The sequence below is a fragment of the Mercenaria mercenaria genome, chromosome 4 (assembly GCF_021730395.1).
Source record: "Mercenaria mercenaria strain notata chromosome 4, MADL_Memer_1, whole genome shotgun sequence".
Classification (NCBI taxonomy): Eukaryota; Metazoa; Mollusca; class Bivalvia; order Venerida; family Veneridae; genus Mercenaria; species Mercenaria mercenaria.
In genome coordinates this window covers 77400098-77426323 of record NC_069364.1, presented here as the reverse complement: position 1 = coordinate 77426323, position 26226 = coordinate 77400098, and the positions used below count along the sequence as shown (strand labels likewise).

The 26226-nt window shown below is 34.1% G+C and overlaps 2 protein-coding genes and 2 non-coding genes across 4 annotated transcripts in view; 3 read left to right on the top strand and 1 right to left on the bottom strand.

Annotated features, from left to right (window-relative positions):
- The window catches only part of LOC123553009 (small subunit processome component 20 homolog), a 78984-nt gene extending 65715 nt beyond the window's left edge, over positions 1-13269 (bottom strand). Inside the window, exons 1-5 of the mRNA XM_053541736.1 lie at positions 13108-13269; positions 8950-9030; positions 8217-8283; positions 7694-7755; positions 1741-1811 (exon numbers count right to left, since the gene is read on the bottom strand). Coding sequence (XP_053397711.1) covers positions 1741-1811; positions 7694-7755; positions 8217-8283; positions 8950-9030; positions 13108-13149 — 323 coding nt within the window. The 5' untranslated portion in view covers positions 13150-13269. The remainder of the gene's footprint in view (positions 1-1740; positions 1812-7693; positions 7756-8216; positions 8284-8949; positions 9031-13107) is intronic.
- Positions 13270-16052: 2783 nt separating this feature from the next.
- On the top strand, positions 16053-23551 carry LOC123552194 (DEP domain-containing protein 7-like). The gene is made up of 7 exons (XM_045341659.2): positions 16053-16199; positions 17515-17711; positions 18072-18322; positions 18620-18837; positions 19178-19731; positions 20109-20310; positions 20882-23551. The coding sequence occupies exons 1-7, from the start codon at positions 16112-16114 to the stop codon at positions 21079-21081; spliced, it is 1710 nt and encodes a 569-aa protein (XP_045197594.2). The 5' UTR covers positions 16053-16111; the 3' UTR covers positions 21082-23551.
- Positions 23552-25436: 1885 nt separating this feature from the next.
- On the top strand, positions 25437-25509 carry Trnav-uac (transfer RNA valine (anticodon UAC)). Its single transcript has one exon. It is a non-coding gene; the product is annotated as a tRNA-Val (tRNA).
- Positions 25510-25771: 262 nt separating this feature from the next.
- On the top strand, positions 25772-25844 carry Trnav-uac (transfer RNA valine (anticodon UAC)). The gene has a single exon. It is a non-coding gene; the product is annotated as a tRNA-Val (tRNA).
- The last annotated feature ends 382 nt before the right edge of the window (positions 25845-26226 follow it).

Here is a 26226-nt window from a genome sequence, read left to right as displayed (position 1 = left end):
ATCTGATATTTTCTAAGTCCAAAAGGGGCCATAAATCTTGCAAAAAGCAGGATGGAGTTATGTTTCTTGCTGTACAGGGACAGCTTATGATGGTGAACAAGTGTTGCAAGTTTTAAAGGAATAGCTTTGATAGTTTAGGATAAAAGCTGACCTAAACATAAAACTTAACCAAGAAAACTGATTTTCTAAGTCCAAAAGGGGCAATAATTCTTGCAAAAAGCAAGATGGAGTTATGTTTCTTGATGTTCAGGGTCTGCTTATGATGGTGAACAAGTATTCCAAGTTTCAAAGCAATAGCTTTGATAGTTTAGGAGAAAAGTTGACCTAAACATAAAACTTAACCAAGAAATCTGATATTTTCTAAGTACAAAAGGGGCCATAAATCTTGCAAAAAGCAAGATGGAGTTATGTTTCTTGCTATACAGGGTCAGCTTATGATGGTGAACAAGTATTCCAAGTTTCAAAGCAATAGCTTTGATAGTTTAGGAGAAAAGCTGACCTAAACATAAAACTTAACCAGGCAACGCCGACGCAGACGCCGACGCCGACAACCGCTCAAGTGATGACAATAACTCATCATTTTTTTTCAAAAAATCAGATGAGCTAAAAATGACAGAGCAGTTTTGTTTGTATAAGTATTTTATCTTTAATGTGTATGAAAACTTTTTGTTTTTGTTTTTCTTATGTTCAACATCACACCAACACTAGTACATGTGATTGCGGCAACTTTCCTGCTTTTGATGGCAGAGAAAGACCCCAGCTGCCCCTCTAGGTAACATTTCAGCCATGGGCACCCACATGGGTAGAATCATGGACCTTCCTGTAAGCAAGCTGGATGCTTTCCAAAAGAATTCTACACCCCTAGAGAGGTTTTGAACCCACAGCAGTGTGGAGCGAAAGATTCTTATTTAGAAACTTTTACCACTAAACTACAAGACCCCTTTTTAAGATACTTTACATAGATCTGATACAAAGTACACCTAATTCATTCTATTTTATTTCCAATTTCAAAAGCATGACTCATGCTTTTGATAGTGTTCTACATATCATATTGACTGAGAGTGTTATTGCAGAAAAAGCATTTCTAAAATGCACATAATCACTTTAAAATCTTCTTTTATTGCAATTCCTACCTAAAGAAACCCCTTCTAAATTTCACGAAATTTGACACTGAGCTTGATGGTGTTTTAAAAAGTATATCTTGTATGTATTTACAAAGAATTGGTCTGTCATATTTTGTATTTAAGAGTATTACAGAGGGTTACGACCATTCTGTTTTCCCAGTTGTTTAGTTTTCCTCTGTTTTATTACAATCTAGGAGAGAGAATGACTGAACCTTTGATCTGGCAAATTCATCTTTAGATAAAAGTTTCTGCTTCTTTTTTAAAAAAAATAAATGCAGATTTTAAAAGAAAAGAAATTTAGTCACTGCAGTAACAGCTTCTATGCAAATATGAAAATAAATCTCAATTTGCTGGTCTCTAGCTGGCAATTTCTGTTCTTAAATTAAGGAACAAAGGGTTCTTTTTCTGGCTGATTATCAGCTACAAAACCTAAAAAAAAAAACGAAAAAAAAAGACACTGCTTACATTCTGAACCGATCAAATTTCCAAAAGTTGTTTACAAATGGTGGAAGCATATGAACTGAGTGAGTCATCTTATAAATATCATAAAACAATTTACAATCCCTGGCTCACCAACTTGGCTTACAACAGTAAAACCATGGAAAACGACACTTACTCAAGTAGTGCTGGAAGGGCCATGCTGTTTGCAACAACAAGATGCTTCTTAAGGGCTGATACAATATTTTCCTGAAAAAGTAGTAAACATTGTCAATGTACTCACATAAATGGCATACATTGGTTTTAAATGAAACAGGAATCAACTTAAAAGGCCAGAGAATGTGCAACTTTGAAAGAGGACAATAATATGCTCCAGATGTAGGAAGTTCCAGAGGCAGTAGAAAATAATTATATAAATTAGTGTGACAGATGACAAACAGTTAAAACACTATTATAGTTCTTTGCTCTTTAAAATTGCGAATTACAGTCAATTTGAGCTGGCCAAAGGTATTTTGGAAGGTCTCTTTATAGTGGTTCTATTTTTTCCTCTGGTGGCCCCTCAAAGGGGCCAAGTTCCCTCATTTGCATACAACTGGGAGAAGACCTTATAACAAGAGCTGTCCGTAAGACAGCGCGCTCGACTTTTCTCAGTGCTTGACTCTGAATTAGAGCATTGCCAGTACAAAAAAAAATCCAAGTTAAAAAGGGGCATAACTCTGTTAAAATTCAAATTATAGTTATGAGAATTGTGAGTCCTGGTGTAGACTTTGATAGTAAATAACTATTTTGAGTTTTAAGTCAAAAGCTTTAATAGTAACAGAGATATTTGACTTTATCAAAAATTTTAACAAAAAAATCTAAGTTAAAAGGGGCATAATTCTGTCAAAATTCAAACCAGAGTTATGGGGATTGTTTCATCTGGTGTAGACTTTGATGGTAAATAAGTATTTTAAGTTTCAAGTCAAAAGACCTAGTTTTTGATGGCCTTTAGAGAGGTCACAAGGTTTTTCTATTATCTGACCTACTGACCTAGTTTTTGATGGCACGTGACCCAGTTTCGAACTTGAACTAGATATCATCAAGGTGAACGTTCAGACCAACTTTCATGAAGATCTTGTGAAATATATGGCCTCTAGAGAGGTCACAAGGTTTTTCTATTTTTAGACCTAATGACCTAGTTTTTGAAGGCACGTGACCCAGTTTCGAACTTGACCTAGATATCATCAACGTGAACATTCTGACCAATTTTCATGAAGATCTTGTGAAATATATGGCCTCTAGAGAGGTCACAAGGTTTTTCTATTTTTAGACCTACTGACCTAGTTTTTGATGGCATGTGACCCAGTTTCGAACTTGACCTAGATATCATCAAGATGAACATCCTGACCAACTTTCATAAAGATCCCACAAAAATGTGACCTCTAGAGTGGTCACAAGCAAAAGTTTATGGACGCACGCACGCACGGACAACGGACGCTGCGTGATCACAAAAGCTCACCTTGTCACTATGTGACAGGTGAGCTAAAAATTCTAAGTTAAAAAGGGGCATAATTATGTCAAAATTTAAACAGAGTTATAGGAATTGTGTCTCCTGGTGTAGATTTTGATAGTTAATAACTTTTTTGAGATTCAAGTCAAAAGCTTTAATAGTAACAGAGATATCTGACTTTATCAAAAAATTTAACAAAATTTCTATGTTAAAAAAGGAGCATAACTGAGTCCTGGTGTAGACTTTGATAGTAAATAACTATTTTGAGTTTTAAGTCAAAAGCTTTAATAGTAACAGAGATATTTGACTTTATCAAAAATTTTAACAAAAAAATCTAAGTTAAAAGGGGCATAATTCTGTCAAAATTCAATTCAGTGTTATGGGGATTGTTTCTTCTGGTGCAGACTTTGATAGTAAATAAGTATTTTAAGTTTCAAGTCAATAGCTTTGATAGTAACAGAGATATTTGACTTTATCAAAAACTTTAACCAAAAATTCTAAGTTAAAAAGGGGAATAATTCTGTCAAAATTCAAATCAGAGTTATGGGGATTGCTTCTCCTGGTGTAGACTTTGATAGTAAATAACTATTTTAGGTTTCAAGTCAATAGCTTTGATAGTAACAGAGATATTTGACTTAATCAAAAACTTTAACCAATGCCAACGCCGACGCCAGGGCGAGTGCAATAGCTCTATATTTTCTTTGAAAAGTCGAGCTAAATAATGCTACAGACAAAGTTTGATGAAAATGCATCCAGCAGTTAATGAGAAGAAGTTGTTTAAAGGTATTTCTATGTTAAGCTACAATGATTAGCCCCTAAACAGGCGCAGAGTGCCTACATTTGAACAAATTTGGAAGAGGACTTTACAATGATGCTATAGACCAACTTTGATGAAGATCCGTCTGAAGGTTCATGAGAAGAAGTAATTCAAAGGTGTTTCTTTTTTTAGCTCTAGCAACCCCTTAAAGGGGTTAAGTGCCCCAATTTGAAAAAACAAGAGGGCCATGAAGGCCCTGTATCGCTCACCTGACCTATTGACCTAAAGATCATCAAGATCAACATTCTGACCAAGTTTCATTAAGATATGGTCATAAATGTAGCCTCTAAAGTGTTAACTAGCTTTTCCTTTGATTTGACCCGGTGACCTAGTTTTTGCCCCCACATGACCCAGATTCGAACTTGACCTAAAGATCATCAAGATTAACATTCTGATTAAGTTTCATGAAGATACAGTCATAAATCTGGCCTCTAGAGTCTTAACAAGCTTTTCCTTTGATTTGACCTAGTGACCTAGTTTTTTAACACACCTGACCCAGATTTAAACTTGACCTATAGATCATCAAGATTAACATTCTGACCAAGTTTCATTAAGATATGGTCATAAATGTGGCCTCTAAAGTGTTAACTTACTATTCCTTTTATTTGACCCCCGTGACCTAGTTTTTGACCCGACATGACCCAGATTCGAACTTGACCTAAAGACCATCAAGTTTAACATTCTGACTAAGTTTCATGAAGATATAGTCAAAAATGTGGCCTCTAGAGTGTTAACAAGCTTTTCCTTTGATATGACCTAGTGACCTAGTTTTTGACTCCATCTGACCCAGATTTAAACTTGACCTAAAGATTATCAAGATTAACATTCTGACCAAGTTTCATTAAGATATGGTCATAAACGTGGCCTCTACAGTGTTAATTAGCTTTTCCTTTGATTTGACCCGGTGACCTAGTTTTTGACCCGACATGACCCAGATTCAAAATTGCCCTAAAGATCATCAAGTTTAACATTCTGACTAAGTTTCATGAAGATATAGTCACAAATGTGGCCTCTAGAGTGTTAACAAGCTTTTCCTTTGATATGACCTAGTGACCTAGTTTTTGACCCCACCTAACCCAGATTTGAACTTGAGCTATAGATCATCAAGATTTGACCAAGTTTCATTAAGGTATGGTCATAAATGTGGCCTCTAGTGTAAACTAGCTTTTCATTTGATTTGGCTTGGTGACCTAGTTTTTTATCCTACATGACCCAGATTCAAACTGGACCTTAAGATCATCAATATTAACAATCTGACCAAGTTTCATGAAGATACAGTCATAAATGCGGCTTCAACAGTGTTAACAAGCTTTTCCTTTGATTTGACCTGGTGACCTAGTTTATGATCCCAGATAACCAAATATCGAACTCGTCCAAGATTTTATTAAGGGTAACATTCTGACCAAGTTTCATTAAGATTGGGCCAAAAATGTGACCTCTAGAGTGTTAACAAGCTTTTTCTTTGATTTGACCTGGTGACCTAGTTTTTGACCCCAGATGACCCAATATCGAACTCGTCCAAGATTTTATTGAGGGTAACATCCTGACCAAGTTTCATTAAGATTGGGCCAAAATTGTGACCTCTAGAGTGTTAACAAGCTTTTCCTTTGATTTGACCTGATGACCTAGTTTTTGACCCCAGATGACTTAATATCGAACTCATCCAAGATTTTATTGAGGGTAACATTCTGACCAAGTTTCATTAAGATTGGGCCAAAAATGTGACCTCTAGAGTGTTAACAAGCTTTTCCTTTGATTTGACCTGATGACCTAGTTTTTGATCCCAGATGACCCAATATCAAACTCGTCCAAGATTTTATTGAGGGTAACATTCTGACCAAGTTTCATTAAGATTGGGTCAAAAATGTGACCTCTAGAGTGTTAACAGTCAAATTGTTGACGACGGACGGACGGACGGACGGACGACGGACGACGCCGGACACAGGGTGATCACTAAAGCTCACCTTTGAGCACTTCGTGCTCAGGTGAGCTAAAAACTTAGAGAAGACCTTATAATGATGTTACAGTCCAAGTTTGATGAAGATCAATGACGTATTTCATGAGAAATAGTCATTTAAAGGTTTTTCTATTTTTAGCTCTGGTGGCCCCTAAAAAGGGCCAAGCTGAAACATTTAAACAAACTTGATAAAGGACCATGCCAGGATGCTACTTAATCAAGTTTTGTGAAACTCTGACAAGCAGTTTCAGAGATGTCATCTAAAGAAATGTGTGGATGAATGGACCACAGACTGACGGAGGGTTTGTGAAAACTAAGCCTATATACCAAAGCAAAGTCTAAGGTGCAAGGTTAGCAATGCATTTACATATATACATCATGTATATATATATATATTTTTTTTTTTCCAATACAAAAACAATACAAGAGGGCCATGATGGCCCTAAATCGCTCACCAGTTATCATCAAGAAGGTCCTCAAAAAAAACATCTAAGTCCAAAGGACAGGAACAACAAAGGGAAGAAATTTAACCAAAAAGAAAAAAAAATTTTTTAAAAGGTACAGATATGTCAAAATACACCTAAAAATTGGATGTACCATCCATGTTGTACCACAGAAAAGTGGTCTCGGTTTTTCCCTACAGCCAGTAATAAAAAAGTTACTAAAAATAAGCCATTTATAGTAACGTAAAAGGGAAGTAATTAAAAAGAAAATTATTGTAAGTGAACAAAAGAAGGATCTGCCAAATAAATCTGTTGACATTAATGAAATTTCAGATCAGTATCTTCATTAGTTATGGAGATATACCCATTTTAATTTGAAATAAAGGGAGGTAATTTGACATAAAATCAGTCCATAGTTATCTACCCTGATTGGCTCAGTCCAACTAATGACAATAATGTAATTTCAAATAAGTCCTATAAGTACTTACTGATATAAATTCATTTTGATTACAATCAGGGGAGGTAATCAGATATAAAATAACTCTGGAACCTACGATTGGATCTGATTTGTCATGGAATCCAAGATTTATTGTTGTTGAAGATATTTTGGAAGTTTGTATCAAATCAAACCATAAATGAAGTCTCTATATGGTTGCAAAAGCCAAAATAACCAATTTTTGACCTTTAGGGGGCCATAACTCTGGAACCCATGAAGGAATCTGGCCAGTTCAAGAAAGGAACCAAAATCTTATGGCGACACAGGTTTTGTGCAAGTTTGATTAAATTCAAGTCATAAATGAAGCTGCTATTGTGCAGACAAGGTCAAAATAGCTAATTTTGGCCCTTTCAGGGGCCATAACTCTGGAACCCATAATGAGATCTCGCCAGTTCAAGAAAGGAACAAAGATCTTATAGTGATACAAGTTGTGTGCAAGTTTGGTTAAAATAAAATCATAAATGAAGCTGCTATTGTACAGACAAGGTCAAAATAGCTAATTCTGGCCCTTTCAGGGGCCATAACTCTGGAACCCATATTGGAATCTGGCCAGTTCAAGAAAGGAACCAAGATCTTATGGTGATACAAGTTATGTGCCAGTTTGGTAAAAATCAAATCATAAATAAAGCTGCTATTGTGCAGACAAGGTCAAAATAGCTAATTTTGGCCCTTTCAGGGGCCATAACTCTGGAACCCATATTGGGATCTGGCCAGTTCAAGAAAGGAACTGAGATCTTATGGTGATACAAGTTGTGTACAAGTTTGGTTAAAATAAAATCATAAATGAAACCACTATCGTGCAGACAAGAAATTGTTGACGGACGGACGCACGCACGGACGCACGGACTGACGACGCACGAAGGGTGATCACAAAAGCTCTACTTGTCACTATGTGACAGGTGAGCTAATAAAACTGAATATCTACAAACCTCATGGTAGACAAGCTGAGCAAATGTCTGGACCTGATCTGATATCTCTTTCTTGAAATGTGCTACAAACAAAACATTGAAAACTAGTATTAGAATTTTATACCTAAAAGTGTTATCCTAAACAATACATAAGACACATTTCTGAGACCTTGCATGAGGTGTCAATATTCATACTTATTACAAACCTGTTTTGAAACTCTGAAAGATTACAAATGAACCTTTAAGGTTAATAATTTTCAATATTAACTTGTGTGTAAATTTCATATTTGATGTGGTGACACACAAAAACTTCACTTATATTCAATTTTACTCCGGCTAAACCACTAGATCAAGAAGTGCATAAGTGCTTTATACGCAAGCTGGTAGAAATGAGAAATTTATGTCTAGGGAAACTATATATATATATCTCAGATTTTCATGTAACTTATGATGGATAAGGCAGTGGCAGACAGTTCTTTTCATACACAAGTTGTCATCTACGAACCACACAGGACTATAAACAAAGTATAAACATTATATTTACCAAAATGATCTGTACAGTTGAGTTCAGACTGTTTGTGCAAAGCTTCTCCAAAGTAGGACAAAGTTTCCTAAAAACAACAGAAAAATGAAAATATTATTTCTTCAAGAAATCATTTACTGTATAGATCTATAAAAACACATAAAATGAGATCGGGAAATTATCTTTCAAATTGTCTTATTTCATGAAACATTCAAACTTATTTTCAAAATAGTGTTTAGACATGCAAAAAATTGTTTAAATCTACTACTGACAACAGAGATGTAAAAGACTTAAATTTGGCTTGTTGTTCCATTGCAGCCGGTTTTTTATTACCGGAAGGAAAATATTATATTTATCAAAATGAAGAAGTTATTTCCAGTAATCAATTTTTAAAACACCTGTGTTTACTCAACTCTGGTGTGTCATCATGGTGTTGTACTTAATGTATGTCATTACACTCACCTCTGGGTGTGTCATCATGGTGTCGTATTTGATGTATGTTATACTCACCTCTGTTGTGTCATCATGGTGTCATATTTGATGCATGTTATTATACTCACCTCTGGTGTGTCATCATGGTGTCGTATTTGATGTATATTACACTCACCTCTGGTGTGTCATCATGGTGTCATATTTGATGCATGTTATTATACTCACCTCTGGTGTGTCGTCATGGTGTCGTATTTGATGTATATTATACTCACCTCTGGTGTGTCGTCATGGTGTCGTATTTGATGCATGTTATTATACTCACCTCTGGTGTGTCGTCATGGTGTCGTATTTGATGTATGACATCTATGTTTATGTTGGTAATCCTTTCTGAAAAGGTTTGGAACTGAAACAGAAAAACAAAATAACATATTAGATCTAGAAATGACACTTCATTTTGAAAAATCAGTGATCTATGACATTTTGTGTTGATTTGCAATAGAATCCAATTCACTCATTTTGATAAATATTTTTTTAAGTACAAAAAAGGCCATAATTCTGACAAAGTCTGACAAATCAGGTATAATATATTAATCTGGTATAATAAAATGCATATCAGAGTTACAGTTCTTGGCCTATACAGTCATCTAATGGTGATAAACAAGTGTGCAAAGTTTCAAAGCTGTAGCTCTTATAGTTTTTGAAAAAAGGACAGGTGGACCTAAACAAAAATTTTAACCCAACGCCGACGGTCAAGTGACAACAATACCTCATAGATTTTTTTCAAAAATCAGACAAGCTAAAAACTGAGGAGTAGTTAATTGTGATAAAAAAAAGTTCAAAGATAATATGCAAGAAGCAGCTACAAATTCAGGCATTTATGTGCAAATTTAAAGAAAGGGGAGGAACATTATCAACCTCCATCAAAGAAAGAGCGGACTATTCAACAACCACTACTCAACACAAATTTAAGATTATTAACTAATATTATTCACAAAGACAAACACTGCATCTTAGTAAAACATTAAAACAGGAGGATGAGTACAAATAAACACTTAAATTTGATCAAGAGATTTTCTACTAAGGTATGGATAAACTTTGAGTGCAATATCAAACATATTAACAAAAGCACCGCAATGCGGAGCAATTATACACCCGAAGGTATGACATTTGACCCTTAAGTGTGACTTTGACCTTGTAGCTAGCCATCCAGAACATGTGCTCTGCACATCGTGTTGATGTGGTGAACATTTTTGTAAAAGTTTCTTCGAAATCCTTCAAAAGGTTCAAGAGTTACAGAGCGATGACCTTTGACCCCGAAGTGTGACCTTGAACTTGAAGCGAGACATCCAGAACATGCACTCTGCATGTCGTCTAAATGTGGTGAACAATTGTGCCAAGTTTCTTTACAATCCTTTACGCAGTTCAAGAGTTACAGAGCAAACTTCAAACACACGCATATGACTATTGACCCCTAAGTGCCACCTTGACCTTGAAGAAAGCTATCCAGAACATGCGATGTCGTTTTGATGTGGCAAACATTGGTGTCAAGTTTCTTTGAAATCCTTCAAGGGGGTCAAGAGTTACAGAGCGGATATGAAATTGCTAATGGAAGGACGAACAGATGGACACCGGGGGAATAACATAATATGTCCCTTTGGGCGTATAGTAAGTGTCTTCATACAGGTTACAGTTTAGCAAACTGTGGGCTTCATCTTCAAGAACACTACAAAAACTAACACATCTTCCTGTTTCCAGTCTTATAGGGGTGACAAAGAGAAATGTACTAAATGTGACTGTAGCTCAATGGGAGAATTATCTTATAATACAGAACTTCTCAGGAGAATATTCTGATTTTAACAATCTATATATATGAGTAATAAAGACCACACCCAAAAGCACTATCAACTCTGATAATAGAGTAGAATGATGTATACATAACTGACCAACTAATAGTAAGATATAGTACACCTTTTTGGAGCTTCTTGTGATTTTTTTTGCTTGTAATACATATATGTACCCCATATTATGGAGTCAGAATTTCACTAAAAAGAGAAAGGAAGTGTCTACCCAGTATTGGCATGACGGTCATGTCAATTTCTTTTTTTTTTTGCATGAAGGTTGTGCCGATTAGAGTCCTTAAAACATTTATTATATGCATTTTCGCAGGTGGTTTGAAAACAGGTTATTGAATCTGTCGCCATGTTGAAAATACATGTGTTTGAAATCTGTTATTTTAATTTAAATATCTAAAGATGTATTGCCTTAGTAATTAATACATTATTTTAAAATGTTGAAATCATCACTTGACTTGTTACCTGTAAAATTCATTAATTGTAAGTAATTTTCCCAGTTCCTTTGGGGTTTGAAAACTGGTAATTCCATGGTAAAAATTAAAAATATTAATTCTTTCTTTAGATATCTGTGCATTTTAAAAAAATTACAAGATTTCTAAAGACTTTTTTTTCATAAATATACTTATTTAGTCAAAATATACCAAGTTTAGGACTTTCAAGAATCGCCGTCAAGTCACTGTATGTGATATGACCATAATTTCACACTTCTTTTCATAAATTTAAGCTTGATCGGGCAATAATAGCTCGAATGGGTCCGGCAATGTGACCAGCCTGTTAGAATAGTAGGTGTTAACCTAACTTATTTGGCTTATCGGGATGACTAATTCTATGATCTGTTATTACCTGTATCTGCAAATTTTATAAAATACAGGCAGGGCTCCAGATAAGATGCGTAAAAGTGTAAATTACGATTTGAAATAATAAATATACGCATGTGTGATAATTTTTAAGCATATAAAAACGTATATGAAATTACAGGAACGCATGCAGACTTTTTACTAGCATAAACAAAATCTGAATCGTCTGGATGTTTTACATAACAGAGCATGGTTGGCATAAATTCTTCCACACTGAACGTACACATGCATTGAATGGTACTCTTAAAACCTAGGTTAAACTATATTATACACTCAATGCATGCATAAATCAAGATAGTTGGGAATTAAATATAAAGCGGTGTCAATTTAAAATATCAACTTCCGGAGTGGTGTAAACACCACAAATGTCTCTTTCTTAGAATATAAAAAGTTAACGAACACTCTTCGCATTCTTTAAACCAACAAAAATGATCCCCAAAACATAGTCAAAGGTATACTGAATATTCTCTTGGATTCGGTAGCGAGTGTGAAGCCAAAGCAAGCCCAGGGAGAAAAAAGAAGCAAAAACTTGAATGCTGAATTGAAACTGAACTGCAAACAAATTCATGGGTGTTACACCCAATAAATATGTTATAAAACTGATTTCTGTTTTTTCACATTTTCAAATTTTCAGGAGGAAAATTAGAAACTATATCATACAATCAATATGTGCATAAATCAAATAGATGGGAATTAATATTGATGGCACGGTAGTGTATTTTTAAAATATCAACTTCCGGTGCGGAGTAAACAACAAAAATGTCTCTTTCTAAGAATGTGAAAGTAAACAAACACTCTGCGCATTCTTTAAATCAACTAAAATGATCCCCAAAACATAGCTAAAGGTATACTGAATATTCTATTGGATCCAGTAGCGAGTGTGAAGCCAAAGCATGCCAAGGGAGAAAAAAGAAGCAAAAACTTGAATGCTGAATTGAAACTGAACTGCAAACAAATTCATTGGTGTTACACCCAATAAATATGTTATAAAACTGATTTCTGTTTTGTTTTGTTTTCACATTTACAAATTTTCAGGAGTAAAATTACTCCTAGTCAATTTCAGATTTTACCATTTTACTCATTCATAAATATTATGATGAGTATATACTCATAGGCCAAAATATTTATCTCGGGGCCCTGTACTGGTCAAACTTACTTGCTCCAATAAATGAAACATTTACATTCATGTAGAAACTTCAAATAGGTTGAATAAAAAAAAATTAACTCACAATTTTAAACAAGAGTGGCAGACTGTCACAAAGTACGCCTGTCATCGAACTTGGCCTAATTCAAGGGCCATAATCCAAGAGTGCCTGGTTGAATTTTGCTGGTTATCAAACTTGGCCAAGATATTATGTCCACAAACATAAAAAATTTGTCAGCAAGTTTGGTGAAGATTGGATGATAGAGAGCGGACAAGGCTAAATTCGCAGATGTTGAGTAATTCAAGGGCCATAATCCAAGAGTGCCTGGGGCGATTTGGCTAGTTATCGAACTTGGCTGAGATATTATGCCCACAAACATTATCTGCATGCAAGTTTGTGGAAGATCAGATGAAAACTGTTCGACTTAGGCTAAATATTCCACATTCCTAGACCAGTTAAATGTGTCTGAAGTGCTATCTTACTGAAAGAATCACATTTTAATGGTCATCTTTCAATCTTGGTGTATGTGACAGGGTCGTTTCTTATAACAGAAATCTATGGGGAAAAAATGCAGTGCCTTATCAAATAGTATTAGATCGCGAAATTATGTTACAAATCGACCTACCCTGAAAGTATTTTCTTTCTTGTGATGCCCGGATTTCCCCATAGTTAAAATGGAATGATTTTTGTATAAATTTAAGCTTCAATAATTATTTTACTTAGAAGAAAAGACACCGTTCGTATAAATCTTCGTTATTTGCCATTTCCATGCTTTCCGGAAGTTGACATACAGTTACCTCCAAATGCAGAAGAGTGATACCGTAAAACTTCTAAAAAAACAATTATGTCCCGCTTCAAGACTTCTATTGGCAGACAGATAGATAAAAACGTTATAATTGCATGATATATCTACATTTAGACTCAACAAAGCGTATTCAGAAACTTTAGAAATATTGGAAGTGAAGACTATTAAATTTTATACTCACTAAATCTTTATATTTTCCCACTAATGATCAACGCCCGCTGCTCATAAAGCTTAAAGGAGGCTTTCGGTGAGGCGATTCTTATACTGTTATAAAATGCATAGTCAAGTCAGAGGTGTAAAAATAAGACATTCCCATTTCAATAAATACTTAAAACATTTTTTCTATATCTGCATTAATTCGAACTATATATAAATCATGCCTTAGAAAATAAACTCCAGATGCTGATCTAATAATACATATAGCTATATATAAATTTGTTTGCCAGAGTTTAAATAAAATTGAATATCTTTTTGTATATTAAATTGTATATCGTGAACAGAACAGAACAGATAATTTAATCGTGGACATTTTTTTAAGTACATTTGTAATATACTGGGTCTGGTCAAAGAGCTATAAAAAAAAATAAATGTATTTTATACTTCTTTGGTCTGGTCATTAAAGATGAAATAACTACTACGTACGCTCAGTCAGACTAGCGACAACATAATTATAATTATCTTACCTATGTACAAGTTAACTTTAAATCCATATTAAAGTGGTAAATTAATTAACAATTAACACATCTTAATTTGCGAATCGTGTGAGATCCGTTTAAGATAAGGAACTGGACACAATAGGTGCTAGACCACTTTTCTTAATTGCTCTTGAATGTAAAATCAAAGAAATATTTTTATAGCTCTTTGGTAATATGCACATGAACAAGAAGTTTTATGTAAAAAATTAAAATCAATAGTCTTTCGCCAATCATTCTGTTATCGATTCTGCAGAAAAGCTTACATGACCAACAAATTCTGAATCAAAGACACATTTAAGTTTTCTGTAAACACACTGAAATAAAAGCAATATGATATTTTTACAAAAAAAAATGAATATCAGCCATCTAATAAATCTTCATCGTCGGGCAGTATAATGCAGATAATTAATTAGATTGAAAAAGAAATAATAACAGTTATTTTATACACATGCTTGTAAGAAGGTATAACTTACGCAAACGCGAAGAAATATGCTGCATATATATATTGACAATAAATGAAATTTTCCATCACGGTTCGATTTGTCTGTCAGTGAGACAAATAAGGAGGTCGAACATTTTAAATTCTGTGATAAACAACGGTAGACCCGAGAACCGCTTGGAATGACGTTATATATGACATCAAATTGACGATCATTCTATTATTAATCAAACGAATGATAATAAATAAGACCTTCTGTTTGGTTTATTGTCGGTTTTACCATAAACTGAAAGTTGTGATTGTCCATTTTACCACGGTTCAGAAGTGTAGGACTTGAACCTCGAGGGAGTTAATATAGAATTCCATGATCATTGCCTAACTTTTCACACAGATTTAATTTTGCAATATAATATTTAAGTTCTTGATATTGATTCTAATAAGAAATGCAGGCAAATATACATGATGTATAATAATATATAGAATCTTTTTGAAAAAGTGTAAATATTGCATCTTTACTCCAGAGCGGAAATGGTACGTTGTGCCCTGTAATGAAATATATATTCTTGCATATAACTTTGAAGCATCGGAACATACAACATTTTTCAATCAAAACTGTATAACACTAAAACTTTACAAACGTAATTTACTAAATTCAGAATTATGAAAATATAGCTTTGATTCTTTGGTCAGATTTGCTATCAGCAACAAAGGTCTTGGCCATAACTTTGTAATTAAGAGTTAATTAATATCTCCATTTTCGATTCTAAAGGATACACTTGGGACATCGACGCAGACATGAATCAATTATCAAGTTTGTCCTAACCAGACATCATTTAATCATTGAATAACAATCAAGTTAGTCTGCTAGTTAATCGCACCTATTGTTTGTTAAGTGGTGTTTTCACGGTCGTTTCATTTTTGATCGATGGTCATTTACTGAATGAGTGAATGCAGTATTTAGTATAAATTCAATTTTATTCTGAAAATAAACCATTCCAACTTTGGAAAGAAACTGTTCTACATACATATGCACTTATTCTTATATGTTTACTGCAGCCTCCATCTATAATTGTGCTATTTTCATGATAAAGCGGTAAAAGATGGGTGTTCATGATATGTCAATGTGTGAATTGAGGAAAACATATTCTCGTTCTGTGGAGGATTTTGCAAATTATTCTCTACGTTCATTGGACTCACCAGCTAAACATCAAATCAATAAGTCAATCAAAGGTTTATTCGCTTCGTTTGGATTAACACCTCCTCCTAGTATCTGCAGAAGGTAAGCAAGTTCTTCACACAGTCTTTTTACTTTGCTGATGTATAAGGGTTCTGATATACTTGATTAAACTTGAAATTGTCTGACGGGAGTTTAAATTCTGATATCATGCAAAGAAGTATAAAATACACCTATTTATTTTTATAGCTCTTTGTATCATGTTATTATGTACTGACATTATGTTTTATTCAAATATTGTATAAAGGTATATCTACTTTGGTGTAATAAAGATTTCTATTCTTATCTATTCAGTACATCATTGGTAAAAACAAAGAAATATAAAATACATTTTAATTTAATTTATTATAGGTATGAATCCCACGCTTTTTTATTGGGAAATTTACGGTAACATTTTTTTTCCTTTATAGCGGAAGTCGAGATGCATTGTGGTTTAGTACGAAATTTGAAAAGAAAATGGCAGCACTCGAGGACGAAACACCTGCTAGTCCTCTTACCAGATTCCAGAGAGCTGTACCTCTTAGACAATCAAAACTTAATTCAGGTAATAAACTTTTATTTTATGTTATAAACTGTGTAACAGTTTTCTCTCAGAATATCATTTTTAATTACGATCACGTTTGTTTATATTTTCGATTCGTACTTACAATTTTCGACCCAGACAAAATGTTGCGATACATTATTATCAATGATCATACTTTAGTTGAAAGTCTGTGAATGGACTTATGACTTGGCGATTCTGGAGCACTTGTACTTTAGCGGTCCCTATAATTAATAGTAGTTTAAAAATGACTTAAAAAATTAAAAATTATTAGGGTTAGGATTCTTTATTTTTAGATGAATGGGGCAGCAACCCCAACTTGCTGCGCCTGTGCATTGTAAACTTCCAGGGACCGCTAAAGTGCATTCTACCCACAATTCTAACAAATATCTTTTTGCATAGAGGTCCGGTTACTGTAGTCAAAATAATTTGACGGTCAGATTGTTTTATATTTGTGACGGACAATCTTACCGTCAAAATTTCAAAGGTCCAAAGTAATGGGAGGATAAATCACAGTACACACTCTTAATTTACACTCATTGAATTGTGAGCCCTGATTGGCTTGAACGTCTCTCTGGTAGTCAGTCGCACCGGTATTTCTTCATGGTATTATTCTCACTCAATTTGGCATTTTATCATGATTGCCCAAGTTGACCAGGCTGTAAGTGGTAGTAGCTTATTGCAAATTGAATACGTTTATGTATAATTGGTTTTAAATTTAACTGTTCTTAAGTTAGAGTCGCTTAAAAGCTCTACAGACCTTACATCAATTCTTTCACAAAGAGTAAATAAAAATCATCTTTACCATTACCTGTTCTTAATTTATAGATTTGACTATCCCACATAATTTTAGTTTTGACAGAAAACCCAATTTCACTATATGCAACCAACCAAATCTTGATGAAGTTAGTAATGTGTCTGAGAGATGACAAGATTTGAATCTTGTTACAATATTTTGATTTATTATTACAGTAAATGACACTGTTTGAACATTATGCACACATTTAAGTGCCAGGGGCTAATGATTTCCACAAGTATGATATCTAATATATTGATATACAAGATGATAAGTATTTATGTTTAATCTAAAAAATCTCTTTTGGCTGTGATTGTTTATTGTCAAATGATTGTTTTGATAATAGAAATCTGTACTTGTTTACCATGAAGACTAAGCTAAATTTCAGATTTTAGTCTTTATGTCAGATTCAGACTTGTAAAATGAGTAAGTATTTATGTCTTGCATGTTTCCAGTATTGTATAACATGCAGGATTGCAATGAAATTTGTAAAGATACTTATTGCTTTTTTTCTTAAAACAGGTCCTTTTAGAGCCACACAGATTTGGAATGAAGTTATAGATCATTTGAAGGAAAAGGTGGAATTAAAGAAGCGACGCTACAAGTTACGTAACTATGATGATAGTTTCACTGGGACTGACGCTGTTGATGTAGTTCTACACTATCTGCTTAGTGACCAAGATACATTCTGTAATCTGTCTAGAGAAAAGGCTGTTAAGGTAGGTGTTAGATTCAGATTTTTTTTATATTTTACTACATCATTTTATAAATAGTAGTTTCTAGGACTGACATTTTAGATCATAGGCTTTTGTGATATTTATCGATTTTGACTGTCGACACCATATCATGCTTATTTCTAAGTCTCACTGTCTGTTATAAAATAATATTTAAATTATATATAAAAATATATTCATTTATTCTCATTGAATTAAGTTAACTTGCGTAATAAATTTCTTCAAAGTTTCAGTGCTATTTAATAAAACGGATAGTATATAATAATATTAGTATATTAAAAGATATTGAATAGTTGATGTTTATTCCTGAAAAACATAGTCCATGCATTTAAATATCTATTTCAGTTATGTCAAACTTTGATGGATAAAAAAGTATTCTCACCAGTCGGTACTAAGTCGTCAGAGAACAATAAACACACATTTGAAGACAGCAGTAGCAAAATTTACCACTTCAGTGGTGTCCATGGAAACAAAGAGAATGTCACACCAGGAACTGATGTGAGTGACTCGGAGGAGGAGATGGAGGGTCGTGATGAAGCTTGTGAAACTATAATTGAAGAGCAAGAATCAATTAACACGCCTCCAGAACAAATGAGGTACAGTTTTGTAGGATTCTTTTACTATTTTACTTATGGGCAAGCACTGAAATAAACTGATGGAAGCAATCATTGAGCGTATGTCACATAATTTGTAAGAATAAATCTACACAGAAATCAGTGTCTTAAATAAAAATTAGTTTTGAAGATCCATGATAATTTAATTGATGTCAAAGAGGACCACTTAAAACATACACTGTGTAACATGTAATCAAGTGTAATAATTTTCGGTATTGTCGTGACTAAACAAAGTGGAAAATATACAAATGTAAGAAATTTTTTGTCTATTATTTACAGATTGAGTGGAGATGTTGACACATCCTTACTTGCCAGCAATGGGGTCTGTATTAACCCCTCTGACATGACAGATGATGAGGGTGAGTCAGGTTTGTTTGGATCCAGGAAGAGGAAGAACCTTGATAGTTCACAGAGAGTACACAAACGTGCCAAACTCTGCTCAACACCTGCAAGCTCCTCTACAGAATCCTTGAATGAAGATTCACTTACTGACGAACGTAAGACATGTTCTGCATTACTACTATTTGAAATAGTCAGTTAAAGCTTGTGTATATTTTATTACGTTTAATAGAAATCAAAATGACTTGTTGCAAGAATTTTTCCTTAATTCTGAGAATTTAGTTTTAAAAAACATTTTTATCGAACACAAATTTTGTAAAAAAAAATTTATATAGTGCAGCTATTGTACTCGTAAACAGTGCATAGGAATGAGTTAATTTTCTCTGCTTAAATGTTACTTAGTGACTTTCAATGTAAAATTTTGTGTAAGTGTGCTTAGCAAATGGTTCATTAAAATAACAGAGTTGAATTTTAAACTGAATGTTTTATGTTTTACAGAAATCCAAGACATTTGGCGTGAGGTTGCACTTTGTCAGCTTTTAACCATCATTGATCTCTCATTCTTGGACGGTGTTCTTAGTGAGGAAAAAGACAAAGACAAGCCAAACAGGAAAATAGTTCGACCTCATCACAGTGGAGTTGTATCCAACATTGTAGCCAAACATTGGAGCATGCGATGTACTGCTAGGAGCGCTTCACATACAGATCCTTTCATGAAATCAGCTTTGGAATGTATTGCTCACATACCACGCGGTATCTCTAAGTTTGATACAGACTTTTCAAAGTCATGTGACCCTGTGACAAAGTTACAAGCCTATAATATGATTTGTGAACATTACAGTATGCGCCCTGAAGCAATCTTTCCAGAACGGTTTCTAGACTTAAACCTGGCTATAATGAAACTGATCTTATCAGAAAGAAACAGTTCAGCCTTACACGCAATGCAACTGAATATGATTTTGTTGCCGAACAGACAAAGAGAAGAATTGAGAAGGTTGTTGAAGTTTATGTCCATAGCAGCCACAGACAAGGATGTGAAGCTTGATCAACAGGTAATTTAAAAAATCAGTTACGTTTCCATAGATATATACTATTTCATATCAGTTAATAATGTGAAATAAAAACTTCGAATACAACACAGCAGAAATCGGTTAAACTTAGTAAGATACATTTTTTCTTGCACTGGCTGTTAGACAGCTGAACTGTAACTTCAGTTATGTGAATCTCAAGATTAGATATCTTTTAATGTTGATTCACTGTGAACAGCATTTCCTGCAAAAACTGTCTAGACATGCTGTTCACCATGATGTGTGTGGTCAATTATTCTTGAACATGTTTAATGTAGTCATTGTCCTTCAGGAATTTGTTTTGCCTGTACTGTACATAACTATATATATATATATATTTTTTTTTTTTTTATTATTTCTAGTTGGATAATGAGCAAGCAGTATTAAATCATCTCTCAGAGTGTGTGTTGAAACATAAAGGCTTACCATGGGATTTGTCCTCTATAGTGGTTCGGTTCCTGGTCCATAATGCTGGTCAGGTGTTCACCACACCAAGAGGATTCAAGCAGAAAGTTGACACAAGAATAGCTGAGAGGAAAGAGGGAATTATTCCAGTTGTTGAAGGTAATTATATTGCAATAAATAAATTTTTTATAGTTTTGTACTTTTAATAATGAGTAAACAAGGTTAACGATAAAGATTTGGATTTTGACAGTATTAAATAAAAATGGTTAATATTTTTCTGTGGCTTTCTGTTTAAAAATGGAACATTTAGATCAGACTTATCACTCTGTACATGTATGTAATGGTGCTTTTGTTTTATATTACATGTACAGTATCACAATATTTGTGTACGTTTGGTTTTTCCTGATGAGTCTCTGACATGGAAGAAATGAGATAACCTTGTTAAAACTTTTTAAAAAATTATATTTTTAATGGTTTTCTTCCATTTTGAACAATTTATACTCTTTAAACTCAAACAGACAGCTTTCTGCATTAAAATTACTTTAATTTGACAAATATCTGATATCTTTTGTCATTGTCCTATATTTTTTTGTTGAAAGCTGATTGGCAGCCTTCATTGCCTGTATTAACTGTAAAAGTTACATTTTGTAATTTAATACTACTTTATTATCAATATTATTGAGGATTGTTTAATCAGTTTTAATAATGTTCCTTCTTTACTTATTTTCAGAAACAGTGTTTTGCAGTCAGGTATCAGAATCGGAGTACAAGAAACAGACAGAAGAATGTACAAACAACAGTCTGGTGGCTATGATGAACACAATTATAGACAATCCTAAAATGGCTTTGAAAGAAAAGAAACAGAGGCTACAAAAATTCCGCAAATATCATCCGAACATATACGCTAAACATTTCCCAGGGATGGTATAGTACAATGAAGGGGGATAGAAATCATCTATGGTGCTAACGTTTTTATGACATTGTTGACTGTGTTTCTTTGTTGAAGAATTTTTGCATGCCACAAATGTATATAAAGAAATTATTAAATATTACAAAGTTTGTTGTTAGTGCTGAAATGAAAACAGTTTTATTGAAAGTTACTTTTTTCAGTGTCATATCAAAGTTTGTTCAGTATCATATCAGTTATCACTGAATCATATTGTCAGGTTGGTTATATCCAGCAGGGATCAGTTATTGTAATAAAATTCAGTTCATTTGTTAAATAGTTTTTGATTGATGTTTTATTGAAATGTTGTTCTTCAATAGAGTGATTTTATGAATGTGTTGTATCAGGGAAATTTATCCTGTTAAACTTGACCTTATAGTTGAAACAGATTTTGAACATGGTTGTTTTTTCAAACCTTTCTTGCAGTTTTTCACCATGTACTAAAAGAAGAAATATACAAATGAATTAGACCCCAAGAAAAGCTTTACATAATTCCTGTCTCAGCTACGATCTCCTTTTTTACAAGTATATTAAATGTTTTTGAATCTTCTAGAAGCATAATACACAATCATTTTAAGTACAATATTTTTGTGGTCTCAGATTTAAGAGATCTGATCTCACAATGGCCAGTATTTTTAGCTCACCTGTCACAAAGTGACAAGGTGAGCTTTTGTGATCGCCCGTCGTCCGTCGTCCGTCCGTCCGTCCGTGCGTGCGTGCGTCCGTAAACTTTTGCTTGTGACCACTCTAGAGGTCACATTTTTCATGGGATCTTTATGAAAATTGGTCAGAATGTTCACCTTGATGATATCTAGGTCAAGTTCGAAACTGGGTCACGTGCCGTCAAAAACTAGGTCAGTAGGTCTAAAAATAGAAAAACCTTGTGACCTCTCTAGAGGCCATATATTTCACAAGATCTTCATGAAAATTGGTCAGAATGTTCACCTTGATGATATCTAGGTCAAGTTCGAAACTGGGTCACGTGGGGTCAAAAACTAGGTCAGTAGGTCTAAAAAATAGAAAAACCTTGTGACCTCTCTAGAGGCCATATTTTTCATGAGATCTTCATGAATATTGGTCAGAATGTTCACCTTGATGATATCTAGGTCAAGTTCGAAACTGGGTCACGTGGGGTCAAAAACTAGGTCATTAGGTCTAAAAATAGAAAAACCTTGTGACCTCTCTAGAGGCCATATTTCTCAATGGATCTTCATGAAAATTGGTCAGAATGTTCAGCTTGATGATATGTAGGTCAAGTTCGAAACTGGGTCACGTGGGGGTAAAAACTAGGTCAGTAGATCTAAAAATAGAAAAACCTTGTGACCTCTCTAGAGGCCATATTTTTCATGAGATCTTCATGAATATTGGTCAGAATGTTCACCTTGATGATATCTAGGTCAAGTTCGATACTGGGTCATGTGGGATCAAAAACTAGGTCAGTAGGTCTAAAAATAGAAAAACCTTGTGACCTCTCTAGAGGCCATATTTTTCAATGGATCTTCATGAAAATTGGTCAGAATGTTTACCTTGATGATATCTAGATCAAGTTCGAAACTGGGTCACGTGGGGTTAAAAACTAGGTCAGTAGATCTAAAAATAGAAAAACCTTGTGACCTCTCTAGAGGCCATATTTTTCATGAGATCTTCATGAATATTGGTCAGAAGGTTCATCTTGATGATATCTAGGTCAAGTTCGAAACTGGGTCACGTGGGGTTAAAAACTAGGTCAGTAGGTCTAAAAATAGAAAAACCTTGTGACCACTCTAGAGGCCATATTTTTCATGAGATCTTCATGAAAATTGGTGAGACTGTTCAGCTTGATGATATCTAGGTCAGGTTCGTAACTGGGTCATGTGCCGTCAAAAACTAGGTCAGTAGGTCGAAAAATAGAAAAACCTTGTGACCTTTCTAGAGGCCATATTTTTCACGAGATCTTCATGAAAATTGGTGAGAATATTCACCTTGATGATATCTAGGTCAAGTTCGAAAGTGGGTCACGTGCCTTCAAAAACTAGGTCATTAGGTCAAATAATAGAAAAACCTTGTGACCTCTCTAGAGGCCATATTTTTTAATGGATCTTCATGAAAATTGGTCAGAATTTTTTATCTTGATGATATCTAGGTCACATGTGCTGAAAAACTAGGTCACTTTGTCAAATAATAGAAATAACGACGTCATACTCAGTTCAACACTGGGTCATGTGGGGATAGGTGAGCGATTCAGGACCATCATGGTCCTCTTGTTTATACTGTGTTTATGAAAACTAAACCAACCTTTCACAATGAGATTTATGAATGCATAGTGTACTCGGACATCAGACGATGTACATGTACCATATTCATTAACATATGAAAATACATAATCATAGTGCAATAAATGTGTACATTTTATTTGTATATATTGCAATGTTTGTTAATAATATTATAAAAATGTGATAAAGAATATAAATTCTATTTTGTTTTTTGTTTTGTCTGTATTGGAATAATATAATCATTGTACTACTGTACTACTAGATGAAAATTTCCTTCCAAGGTTTATGTTAAGAATGGTTTTCTGTGATTTAAAATGATCAACTTGCTTATCCTAGATGACCTAGATTCAGACTTTACCTAGTTTGATAAAGATCGACATGACAATGTTTCACATAGATCAGATGACCTATCAACCCTATTTTCACTATATCCTACAATTTCATAATTTACCTACAATTTACAATGGCAAATATTCTGAGCCAGTTACATAAAGACCTTGAAGAAAATATTGGCTGCTAGAATGCTCTCAATTTCTATTCCTTATTACCTAATGTTTTACCTTGGATAATGTAGTTTTAGACTGGATCTAGATTTTATAGTCATTCAAAAAAAAAAAAAAAAAAAGATACAAATTATGCCTTTAATGTGTTAATATTGTTCTAAGGCTTGACCTAGTGACATGATTTTTCACCCTGGATAATCCAGTTTCAAAGACCATCGTTCTGACCAGGTTTCACATAGATCCAATTGTAAAATGGTCTCAAGCATGCTGAGAAGGTTTTGACAAAGTGACACAGTGTTTTGAGCAAAAATAACAAAAGTTTCAGACTGTAGAGATTTCACTAAGAAAAAACATTCTGACTGTTTTATTAAGATTAGGCCTCTAGGTCTTAATAATGAAAGTGTGAATTACGGACACAGTCCTATGAAAATAACTTACTTTTAGCATTTGCTAAAATGCGCCTCTTCAGATACTGAATTCCTGTAAAATTTCATGAAGGTAGGTCAAATATTTTGGGGATATGTGTAACACATATTTTTCCTGATAGACGGACAGACAAAGGCAAATTAATATCCCCTACCTCGATCTGGACCTTGTAACCGTTATTGGCATGTTTTTCCTACCCTCGAAATATTGATCGTCCCAGCATTCGCCTTAATTGGCAAATGTCTCTTAAGAAGAATATGGCACTTAACTTTTGCTAGCAATTAGTATGCGTATCATTTCATACAATTAAATATGAGCACTTTGAAAGAGGAATGAATTTATTTATTGCCTTAAACAAATGCCATGGATATGACTTCTATTATAGATATTCTAAAAGGACAAGGGTATGGATAAGGGCAATTTTACTCCCTTAAATCGACCCATGATTTCTATAAAAAAAACTTTTCAAACTTTCTTTCAAATACACTGAAGGTTTTTGTAATTTCCTGTCCTGTTTCTTTAAATAGCAACATTTTAAAACACCTTGCAGGATATTGACGCTATTGCACCAGAGGCAGAGTCGTTGAAACTAACTTGAATTTCACTTATTCCTTGAAAATCCATAAAATATAATATTCAAAATGAAGAAGAGCCAGTTTTCTGTCTTGAATCAAACAAGAGCCAGCGGAATATCTAAATCTAATGGATTGTCTATTAGGATGTATACTTTCGGGACAACAAATACAGTGCCCAGATATTCTTACACATGCAATTTTTTAAGTTGTACAACAGAAATAAAACATACATTGCATTCGTAGGAAGTAAAGAAGTTTTTTATGCACCCGTTTTAAAGTAAACAAATCATTGGTGACATTCTTATACTTATATTTGATCTCAATATTTTCAGAAAGTTGGTAAGTAATTCGTTAACTAACTGCCTTTTTATGTTTATTTTATTATTTAAATGCTCTGATGTACTGAAAACAATGTCTGTCGGCGGTTTACATAATATCCTAATGAAATTCAAAGAGAGAAACGTTGCCGCCACTGATCCAACGGCGTGGATATCTTATTTTTCCTGCCAAGCTACACCGCAATGATTGCTTTTTAAAAGAATACCACTTTATACCATGTAATTTCATATACATGGAGACAAATGGTTCCATAGTGTAGTGGTTATCAAGTCTGCTTTACACGCAGAAGGTCCTGGGTTCGAGCCCTAGCGGAACCATTACACATTGTTTTATTATATTTTAAACACACTGCAAATGAATCATTATGGTATCCGCCGGGAAATTATACGCATATGGAAATTAACCCAACTGTTCTTTTGTGATATACGGCTAAACCTTAAGCACACAGGATTCTACCACTGAACCACCGATGCGCGTGTCTTAATGTGACCTTTAATTTCTACCAGTTTTCGCAAAATTTCAACACATTGCCTTTTTATGATCAAAATAATTCTACTTAAGATGAAGCAACAAGTGAATGGTTCCGTAGTGTAGTGGTTATCACGTCTGCTTCACACGCAGAATGTCCTGGGTTCGAGCCCCAGCGGAACCATTGCACACTGTTTTATTATTTTTTAACCACACTGCTCAGGAATCATATGGTATTCGCCGGGAAATTAAAGGAATATGGAAATTAACGCAGCTGCCTGTTATACGATTGTTAGCAATTTCTTACTTGTTTGTATGTAATAATGATACAGTTTGAGCACTTAATAAAGGAATAAGTTGATTTCCTACCTAACATAAATGTTACACACATAACTTTTATGACGTCTATTTTATAAGCATTTGTGTTTGGATGTCGACAGTAAATTGCCTGTACTTTATTCCCTGAAGAAAAACCGCTGTAACTTTCTTGCACACATGTTTCGGTGGCTCGTGTAATTTCCAATGTTCCGAAGAACTGACGATCATGTCTAACATCGGTTTATATA

What these genes read in the sequence shown, in the direction of transcription:
- LOC123552194 (XM_045341659.2), top strand. Translation starts at nt 16,112, where the DNA reads ATGGCAGCACTCGAGGACGAAACACCTGCTAGTCCTCTTACCAGATTC. An exon ending in ACGCCTCCAGAACAAATGAG is followed by an intron (nt 18,323 to 18,619) that starts GTACAGTTTTGT and finishes TATTATTTACAG; the next exon opens with ATTGAGTGGAGATGTTGACA. An exon ending in AATTATTCCAGTTGTTGAAG is followed by an intron (nt 20,311 to 20,881) that starts GTAATTATATTG and finishes ACTTATTTTCAG; the next exon opens with AAACAGTGTTTTGCAGTCAG.